This window comes from Cebus imitator, unplaced genomic scaffold (assembly GCF_001604975.1).
Source record: "Cebus imitator isolate Cc_AM_T3 unplaced genomic scaffold, Cebus_imitator-1.0 Scaffold126, whole genome shotgun sequence".
NCBI classification, from domain to species: Eukaryota; Metazoa; Chordata; class Mammalia; order Primates; family Cebidae; genus Cebus; species Cebus imitator.
Genome location: NW_016107441.1, coordinates 3,611,997 through 3,622,723, shown reverse-complemented (window position 1 = coordinate 3,622,723; position 10,727 = coordinate 3,611,997). Strand labels below are relative to the sequence as shown.

The 10,727-nt window shown below is 46.5% G+C and overlaps 1 protein-coding gene across 1 annotated transcript in view; it reads right to left on the bottom strand.

Annotated features, from left to right (window-relative positions):
* Positions 1-10,727, bottom strand: part of GALNT10 (polypeptide N-acetylgalactosaminyltransferase 10) — a 233,483-nt gene that overhangs the window by 25,688 nt on the left and 197,068 nt on the right. Inside the window, exon 7 of the mRNA XM_037742761.1 lies at positions 8,522-8,639. Within this exon, the coding sequence (XP_037598689.1) occupies positions 8,522-8,639 (118 nt within the window). The remainder of the gene's footprint in view (positions 1-8,521; positions 8,640-10,727) is intronic.

Below are 10,727 nucleotides of genomic sequence, written 5' to 3'. Positions count from 1 at the left end.
TTTTTTTGAGATGGAGTCTTGCTCTGTCACCCAGGATGGAGTGCAGCGGCACAATCTCAGCTCACCGCAACCTCCGCCTTGTGGGTTCAAGGCTTAGCCTCCCGAGTAGCTGGCATTACAAGCGCCCACCAGCATGCCGGGCTAATTTTTGTATTTTTAGTAGAGACTGGGTTTCCCCATGTTGGCCAGGCTGATCTCAAACTCCTGACCTCAGGTGATCCACCCACCTTAGCCTCCCAAAGTGTTGGAATTACAGGTATGAGCCACTGCACCCGGCCTAGTATTTTTATATTATATGGTTTTAAACATATGTGCATCTAAATTAATAAGTTAAATATATGACTATTTCAACAATATCCCTAAGTGTTTATAGTTAGCTACTTCCCCAACAAGGGCGAATGGTTACTTTACATTAGGTTTTGACTCAGATTTGGAAATACAGCAATCTCACAGCATCCCAGTGAGGGAGGCACGATCATATCCTTTTACATGTGAGGAAACGGATGTTTACTTAACACTTTACCCGGGGTTCCTCAGTGCATAAATGGCAGAACCCAGAATGGAACCCAGGGGTGGGTCCACCAGAACCAGGCAGATCTGAGAGCTCCACGGAGACTGTGCCTTCCTAGGATCTGGACCGACCCTATCACGGTCTTCCTCAAAGATCCCTAACAGCACTTGTACTGCCTGCAGAACACAGGGGTTACCCTTGGTTTGCAATCAGGCCCTCTGCCACCTGCTCCCATCTATCACCTTCTACCCTCTCCACACCCCCTGGACTCCCTCTGTGGACGCTGCTGACAGCTAGCTGCAATGCACTCACTTTTCTGCCCCAGGAGGCTCATGAATTTTTCCTTCTGTGACTTTGAAACCCCAAACAAATATTAATTATCTAATTCATTCATTTATCCATCCATACATGATCTGGTCATTGGTCAGGTTTACTCTAAAAACTGTGCTGGAAGAAATGGAACAGAAACGAGCTGCCAAGGGTGGACCAATGATATACAGTCTTGAAAGCTGGGTGAAGGTGCTGGAGCTTGTTGGCCAACCTGCCAACCAACCTGCCCATTTACTCTGTCCTTCCACACCCACGCCTGAGCATCCTCTCTGCACAACCTCCCACCGATTCATTGGAACCTTGAGCCGCATCGGAATCACCTGGCTGGCATGTTAAACACAGCTGGCTGGGCTCGGAGGCTGCATCTGACTCAGCAGCCTGGGGTGGAGCATTTGCATTTCTAACAAGTTCCCAGGTGATGCCAGTGCTGCTCATGCAGGGATCACTTTGAGAGCCACAGCATACTGGAGTGGTGACAACCTCTCAGGTGATTCTGCCTGCCAGTTCACACTATAGCCCTGTGAATTTGGGACTATTGGTGCCCCTTTGTAGATGGGGAAATAAGAGTTCAAGAGAAAGGGCAGATGCATCCAAGGTCTCACAGAGAGTTTGCTCCAGCACTGGGCCCAGAGCCAAGGCCTTTTGACCTGTCTGGCCAGCCTCTTTTCACTCTTGTCTTCCTGCAACCACAGCCTGATCAAAATAACCATAACCATGCTGACAAGAACAGCTATCATTTAGTGATCATTTATTATGCTCCAGGTACTGAGCTAAGCTTTTAATATATTTTGACTACTAGCATGCTCACAACTGCACTATGAAGTAAAGATTATTCTATCTCCTAAATAATATAGAGGAGAGGTTAAGTCACTTTCCCAAGGTCACACAGCAGCTAGCTCTTTGAATTTGCACTAGAACCCAGGCAGTTTTGATGCTGATGCTCATGTACATAATACCGTGCTGTTCTGCCTCCTTACCTGAGGGTATGGTCGGAACAGCTGCCGCTTTTGAAGTGTCTACTCTTTGGCTGGCTCTAGGCCAAATAAATGTGTCGTCCCATTTAGTTCTTACAACAAACTTTTGAAGAAGTTATTCTATTACCATTTTTAGGGATGAAAGAACCAAGGCACTAAGAGGTAGGTGTGCACTGGTTAGGGAGTAACATACAAACAGGCGACCCTTGGGCCTTTGAGCTGTCTCCTTGGAGGAGCGGTGGGAGAAGCCAGCTCCACAGGCAGGGACACTCATGGAATTTCAAAAGGCTTGCTGAGAATCACGAGCAAAATGCCCGCCCTGTTTCCCGCAGACAGCTCTTGCAAAAGCTGGGTGTATGTGGCCCCAGGAGGAAAATGCTGCATGTATCTGAGCATATTCCCAGCATTCTTAGATAACACAGGGAAGGAAGAAATGAGGACCAGGTTCCTGGTAGCCATGCTGCAGCTATCCGAGGCAGAGGGTGCCGGTAGGGGCAGGAAAAAGGATGGGGAAATGCATTGCCATACAGGTGCCCGATGGGCCCTGGATCTCCTTCTGGTGCTTGGGCTGGCCTTTGGCAATCATTTCTCCCTCCCAGGTGGCAACTTAACCCCTTTCAGGGTTGGTCCTGACCTCTGGGCCCTTCCTGTAACAGTGGCCCCTCTCTAGAGTGGATCTACCTTTTCTCTACTCCTCCCACCAGGCGGAATGAGATGAGCACTGGGCTTGAAGCCAGGGCATCTGGGATTTAGCCCTGGCACTGCCACCTTCAAGCAGAGGGACCTGCCCAGTCACGTAACTGCTCTGGGCATATCATATCGCAATGTCACCCTTGCCCAGCTTCTGGATGTGTCCTGCCTTCTTTTCACATGCCTGTTTCACTTAGTCCTCTTGACAACACTGAGTTTTATGGAAAAAAAAAAAATCAGAGTTTTTTTTTTTTTTTTTTTAATCTGTTCAGATAGCCTGGTACTAGGCTAGCCTTTCAGCAACCATATCAGTTTTACACAAAGCGAACCCCAGTCTCCTGAGTCTTCATTCCTTTACCCAGAGAATGGATTTTCCTCGCAGAACAAGGCTCAAAGACCTTCCCGACTTCTGCAAGGGGAGGATGTCCTCCCCTCATCCCCCCACATGGCTTTCCATCACTCCGTTGGCTCCTGCAAGCCTGCTTCATGGAACCCTCATGCCCATCCGCATCTCACCAAGGACGGTGGGGCCCACCTCTGCCTCCTGGAGGAGACCCTGCAAATTGCTCTTGGGGGCCTCAAGCCTTCTTTGGGAGTCTCCACACTGCTGCTGTGTGCAGAATCTCATCTCTGAGCTTGCAAATGGCCCAAACAATGTGCTGGGATGTATATGGATAGGGGTAGGCTGGGAGTGCCGAGAACACAACATTTTCCTTTCTTCTTCTTCTTTTTTTTCCTTTGAGATAGGTTCTTACTCTATCACCCAGGCTGGAGTGCAGTGTCATGAACATGGCTCACTGCAGCCTTGACCTCCCAGGCTCAAGGAATCCTTCTGCCTTAGCCTCCCATGAGCTGGGACTATAGGCATGGAGTGCACCACCATGCTCAGCTAATTAAAAAAATTTGTTTTGTAGAAATGAAGTCTCAATGTGTTGCCCAAAGCTTGTCTTGAACTTTTGGGCTCAAGCAATACTCCTGCCTTGACCTCCCATGACTGAGAAGGAGCCAGGTGCAGTGGCTTATGCCTGGCAGTGACTAGTCTCGCTGCTGTTGCACAGGCTGGGGTGCAGTGGTGCGATCTTGTCTCACTGCAACCTCTACCTCTTGGGTTCAAGTGATTTTCCTTCCTCAGCCTCCTGAGTAGCTGGGATTACAGGCATGTGCCACCACGCCTGGCAATTTTTTTTTTTTAGTAGCGATGGGGTTTTGCCACGTTGGCCGGCTAGTCTTGAACTCCTGGTCTCAGGTGATCCACCCGCCTTGGCCTCTCAAAGCGATGGGATTACAGGTGTGAACCACCGCACCCAGCCAAAAGTAATATGTACTTATGATGAACACATTCAATGTTACAGACACACATTAGGTAAAAAGAGACAACTATACTTTGAAGCCCTCCCACCCTAATGGCCACTAGGGACAGGAAGGCTTAATGTCATTGTGAGTCATTTTCAGAAGTGAGATAGGCTGGGTGCAGTGGCTCATACCTGTAATCTCAGCATTTTGGGAGGCCGACGCAGGAAGACTGCTTGAGGCCAGGAGTTCGAGACCAGCCTGGGCAACATATAGAGACCATGTCATTACAAAATACTAAAAAATTAGCTGGGAGTGGTGGTGTGCACCTATAGTCCCAGCTACTTGGGAGGCTGAAATGGGAGGACTGCTTGAACCCTGGGGTGTTTCGGCTGTAGTGAGCTCTGATTATGTCACTGCCCTCCAATCTGGGCAACAGTGTGAGATCCTGCCCCCAAAAAATTGTTTTTTTGACATCTCTAACTTATTTTATGTAATATTTTATTGTTTAGATATGCTCTAACTTATATATCCCCAAAGGACATGCATTTGGGTCATTTTCAGTCTTCTGCTATGGTAAGTAACACTTCAGCAAATAAATATTTGCTCATCACTGTCTCTCTTATATAAACTCCTGGGCATGGAATTTCAGGTCAAAGAATGTACTTGTTCTGAAATGTAATGGATTTTGCTAAATTGCTACTCACAAAAGATACAGCCACTTACATTGCCCCAAAGCCTACATTTTTCTCACCTAGTTTGGTCACATTGTCCTGCTTGGATACTCTCTCTCCTGTATCTCATATTTGGAGATATCCTAACCGTGGCCTCCTGGGGACACTGTGCAGTTTCCTTTCTGCTCATACTGCTGCCACCACCCCTAATCCAAACAACCTCTCATATCTGTGTATGTCAGAGGCCTTTCCCCACAGCATCTCATTTTATCCTATCTTGTGGGGTAGGAAGGAAAACTGTATCAGGGCCGTCTGGGATGTGAGGCCTGGAGGTCACACAACTGGCCCAGGGTCCTAGACGGAAGGAGAGCCTCCTTGCTCAGCATCTTTCCCACCATACGCCATTGTCCAAAGATGGCCTCTTAAGTCTGGGAAGGGCAGTGCCAAGGAGGTTTATCAGTTGGAGTGATGCCGGTAATACACTAACAGTTACTGAAAACACTGATGTGGGCCAGAGGCTGGGGACTGAGAGGTGAACAAAACCTTCTTCCTGCCTCCAGGGAGCATGTTATGGGAGTGCAACGTGGGGCAGTTCCCAGGCAGCAAGGGGAGCCACCTACATGAGATGAGATTGGAAGGATGAGTGTGGGTTGGCCAGACTAAGGAAAGGCATTTCAGGCGTGGACAGTGTGGGCCTGCAGATGGGGGCTGGCCCATAAGCCTGGGTCTTACATGCAGTCTTGTCTTGCCAGTTAAGGTAGACATCTGTGGTTTGCCCTACCCCACATCCATTCTCCCTTCTGGGCACAGCACCTGGACCTTCCTTTGGGTAACTAGCCCATCCCCATCTTCCTGGCTCCAGGATGGGCATGTGACTGCAGGTGACCAATTGCAGTGTTGTTTAGGGATGGGACCAGCAGGCCAATGAGACTCAACCTGAGGACTTATATGAGACGATGGGAAGAGGGACTCTCTTTCCATGGGCTGCTGAAGATCTCCATGAGAAAAAGCCCACCTGAAGGGAAGCCCACTCAGATACAAGTAGGGCCTAGGCATTGAGAGAGACCTAGCCTGAGTGAGATGGGTCAGTCCCTGCATCTGGCCCGGCCTTAGGGTCTACCCTGGAATTTCAATGGTGTGAGCCTATCAATTCTGGTTTTTGCTTAAATCAGATTGACTATGGTTTTGGGTATCTGTAAGCAAGAATCCAGACGAATGCAATGGATAAGAGGAAAAGGGGGAAGGAGAGATCAGCAGGGCCAGCTCATGAAGCTAGTTGGAGCCTAGGCTATGGAGTTAAAGACTTGTCCAACCACTAGAACTGGGAAGATTCTGATTTCCACATGAGATCTTTGCTCTGCTGAGAGAGACAGAGAGAAAAGGAGGTAGGGAAAGGGAAAGTCAATGGCTCTTCCAGAAATTTCAGAGCTGTTGGAACACTTTTTGGGGGGTTTTCTCATCGGGATAGACAGTCTAGTCTGGAATCAGCCCTCAGCCCTCAGTCCTGACAGTACATGTCAATCGATCTTAATTTCTGAAAATACGCTCATGCCTTTCAGACTGGGCTCTTCTCTCTGTCACCAAGAAAAGGGATCTTTGCAGAGATGAATCAGAGGGAATTTGGTCCTTTGTAAATGCCTGGCTCTGGCTGAAAGAGAACACCGCATTCCAGCAGGGAGCTGCCAGGGGTGATTGGGCTTGCCCGCTCCCCTCCGCCCTGCAGGCAGCCTTTCCATGGGGGCTTGGGAGACACTGCCCTGGCAGATGGGCTGTTGCTGGGCTCCAGGAACTCTCCTTCTCCAAGCCAGGAGAGAGAAAGCTGAGGGAGAAAACCTCAGGAGCCTCCTCATTACACCGTCTCATTTCCTCTGGAGAGTGGCGGACATAATTGGATCAAATGGAAATGTAAGCCAGCCTCCTTTCCCTTCCCAGATGAGAGACTTCAAATATGGCTTCATTACCAAGTCTATTGTAAATAACTGTGTGGAGAAAAATGCCATTTGTTCTGCCATAATTGCCTGATAAGCATCAGTAGATGGGTCTTTGAAACACACAGAATGAAATCATTTTGGGTTGCTTTAGAAATTCCTTTGTGAAAATCTTCCTCCATTCACTGTTCTCCATAGAGGGGTTTTCTGAAGGGGGTCTTCTAGACCAAGGAACCAGTTAGGAGCTTGGAGGCTGATTCTGGCCAGGGATACACTTGCTTGGAGTATTCAGCCAATATTTATTAACTGCTGTCAACTAAAGAAAAAAAATGAAGCTTTTAAAGGATTAAAGTTGGTTTTATTTAGAAGTCTTATCGAGGACTATAGACCAAGGCCTGTAGCCTGGGAAGAGGCTTTTAGAAAGGTTCTCTCAAACTCCTCCAATGTAGTATTTTAGTTTATACATGGGTGGTGAAGATTTAGTACATGTAAAATTACATTAAGGTTTGGGTGTTAGAGTACATCTGGTTATAGATTACAGAAGCATAGTTACTAATCTTGTCAAATGTTATGAGTAGAGAAAGGCAAGGACTAGTGTCATTTATCTTTGATGCAATGTAGTGACTCAGGCGAGAGACATGGCATTCTATCCTATTTTGCCTTTAAAACATCTTTCCAGAGAGCTGCATGGTGTCACAAAGTCAGGGGCTTTGTGAAATTCTCCTGGCAAAGGGAAATGGGCAAACGTGGTCTCTTACATTTGCTACTTCGTCTCATAAAGTTTTTGGTCATAAAGTAATTGTCTGCTTGTGTTGATAAGACTAATGTTGATTGTCTTCTGTAATTAGGAGGTCTCTTGTTTAGGAAGGTTGGTGGCTGGTAATTTTTAGTTGTAGCTGTATCAGGTCCAGTGTGTTTTTTTAGCCTTTTCTTGGAAAGTACGTTTTGGATTGAATTTAGTTCTCATTATTATGATGTGGGGTTTTTTTTGGGATGGTGTCTATTTTTGTATTTAATATAATATTTTAATACGATTATTATGAGAATGTTATAGATTCTATATAGTAATATATACTTAGTAATAAAATCTGTTGTAGATTGGAAAAATATGATCTTTAATAACACTGGAATATATGTTTGTATATTTTTAATTGTATTGTTTTTTATACTTATATTTATTAGAGTCTTTATGAAAGGCAATGCTGGACTAGAGTTTATTGTAAATGCCTTTAGAGAAGAATTTAGAATAATAATTCTAAATAAGTGACAAAAATAGAATAATCACAGTTAAAATTTGCTAAAAGTTTTTAATTGATAAGGATCAATTAAAACTAGTAAACTAGTAACTCCTTTACCACTCCTGTCAGAAAGCTTCTCAAGCCCGTGAGTTGGTCAAGTAGGTTACGGTAAATATTTACTCACTGAAACTTTAACAATTTCTACCAATTATTAATTGCTGGTCACATTCCCAGGTTGTGTGTTAAGCACTTTCTAGACATTATCTCATTTAATCTTCACGATAACTCTGTAAGCTAGGTAGTATTATGATTCCCTGATTTCAGATGAGGAAAGAAAGCTCAGGGACGTCATCTAACTTGCCCAAAGTCAGATAGCTACTGATGATGGGGATGGGATCTGAATCCAGGCCTTTGTGACTTTACAAATGGAGCTTGTGTTCACTGGTCTTTGTCAAACTCCTAGAGCAACAGATACAAAAGGGAAAACTTGAGAAGTGACTGAGAGCACTCCTCTAGGCCTACATGTCCTGTTTGGCCTTCCTAGCTTCTCCGGCCCACTGCTGATTTGCTGGACATCTCAATCTCAGACCCACCATCTTTAGAAGAAGCAAGACCTTATTCCAACGTCTTAAGAAGACACAAGGCAAATGACAGAGCTGTGGTGAAGACCATCCTTTGGCTGCTGGAGGGTATTCCCTTGACCTCCCACACCTCTCATACAACAAGGAATGGCCCATGACCCCTGTCTTCTTCACCCGATGGGCAGAGGGGCTACAGAACCCTGAGGCCTTCAGTCTTTCCAAGCTCAGGCAGAAGCTCAGGCACATTCTGAGACAGGCACCCAGGAAGCTGTGCCAAGAAGGGGGCATCTGGAGGGCTGGCTCACCTTGAATGAGATTTCATATTGCTCCCCTCCCCAGATCTCCAAGCCAGGGTCATAACCGCCCAGCTCCCAGAACCACTTCCGATCCACAGCAAACAGTCCACCAGCCATCACGGGAGACCTGTCAAGAGAAGAACATGGTGTGAAGGTGCAGATGTCCTGGCCGTGTGCTCTCATGCAGCCTGATAACACCATTCCCCCCATGATGGTGTTCCATGCTGCTCCCTGAACGCAGCCCAAGTGTCTTCCAGGGAATCCAAGGCCCTTCTTGCCTACAACTTCCCTGCATAAGAGCTACCTTTTAACCAAATGGGACCTGAAGTTCCTTTACACAATTAATACCTAAGAATACTTGTGAATGAAATCACAGTACTTTGTCCACATGGGCCCTGCATCATAAATATGTACATATTAGTCTTCCCACTAGTTAAATTGTCCAAATTGGGTCTCTCCAAGCCTGTCTATGTTGTAGAATCTCTTAGAGAGATGAAAAACATACAGCTTGCTGGGCCCCACCTCAGACCTGCTGAAATAATCCCTGTGGGAGGGAGCCTAGGACTGTGTTTTTGAACATGCTCCTTTGACGATTATTACTCAGTAGGCCCGGCATGGATGTTTGTTCTGCTGTGGTGTTTACAGAAGAAGTCACCGTCTCTGTCCTTTCAGTTAAACTAGGAGATAAGATTAACTCCATTCATTCATTCTCTCATGAGTCTGTTCATCACGTGCCAGCTGTGAAGCAGATGCTAGAAGAATCTCAAGGTAAATCAGAGTCCTTCAGGGACAGCCCCCTCAGGACAGAGGGGGCATAAGGGACCCTGGGAGGTACACAGACAGAGTATTACAGGAATCTGAAAAGACTGTGTCTGTTTCCAGGTTTTGGGGTGAGGAGGGTGGCTGGGGCAAGGGTCAAGGAATGAGACTCAGGGGAGGTGGCATTTAAGGTTTGGACAAGGGGAAGTTTGGGGGAGGGAAAGGCACCTGGGAGGATAAAACAACGTCAGCAAGCACACAGAGACGAAAAATCATGCAGTACCCACAGGCACAGGAAGTCCGCCTGGCACCGTGCTAAGCGAGGAAACGCCATGCTGCTGACTGCCGGCGTCCCCCAGGGTATCTTGCACAAGGCTGGCACCTGGTAGGGGCCAACCAGCGTTTGCTGTGTGAAAATCTATCAGAGAGTTGGCTGCATCCTTGTCTGGCTCCACTGGAAAACTCCAAACCCTCAAATCCAAACATTCCAGCAGCAACCTCCATTCCCCCTCTTGGTCCCCAGAAGTACAAGCTCATGGGAAGTGGGCTGAAGGAAAAAGCCCTTAGTCAACCCACAAGCTGCCCAAGTGGCTCCTCCTTCCAGCAGCAGATGGGCCTTTACAGCACAGGCAGGCATCCTATAAAAGGGGAGCCCCTTAAATATTTACTGAGGGCTTGACTATGCCAGGTGTGGTATTGAACTAATTTATTAATAAAATGAATTTACTCTTCACCTCAACCTCATATGGCAGGCCTCATTGTCATCACCATTTTACACATGTACAACTGGAGTGCAGGCAGGGAGCTTGCTCAAGGTCCCATGGCTATGGAGCGGCACTGCCGAGATGTGAATCTCCATCCTAGGCCACAGTCCACACCCCTCTCCACCACAATATACTGCCTCCAGGCAGGCAGGAACACTCAAAAAGCAGGTGATGCATGCAAAGGATAGGGCGTCAGAAATTGCAAACCCTCACTCTCATTTCTGCTCTCCTTAACCTGCTGTGTGACCTGAGATGCAGTGTTTAACCGTTAACTGTGTGTTGCCCAGGACGGCAGCCACTGGCCACCGGTGATGACTCCACATTTAAAATGCGACTGGTGTGAACTGACGTGCTGTGAGTGTGAGATACATACCAGATTTCCAAGACTTCGGATGAAAAGAATATGAAAAAACTCATTAATACTTTTATAGTGTTGGTTACATGTTAAAATAATATTTGAGATATACTGATTTAAATAAGATTTATATTATTAAGATGAATTTTACCTGTTTCTCTTTACCTTAAAATAAAATCACATATGTGGCTTGTATTATATTGGACAGTCTGATATAACCTCTTTGAGCCCTGTTCCCCATCTACACAATGAAGTGATAGCTCTATTTTCTATCCCACCTTGCTAGTGATATGGTTTTGCTGCATCCCCACTCAAATCTCATCTTTTTTTTTTTTTT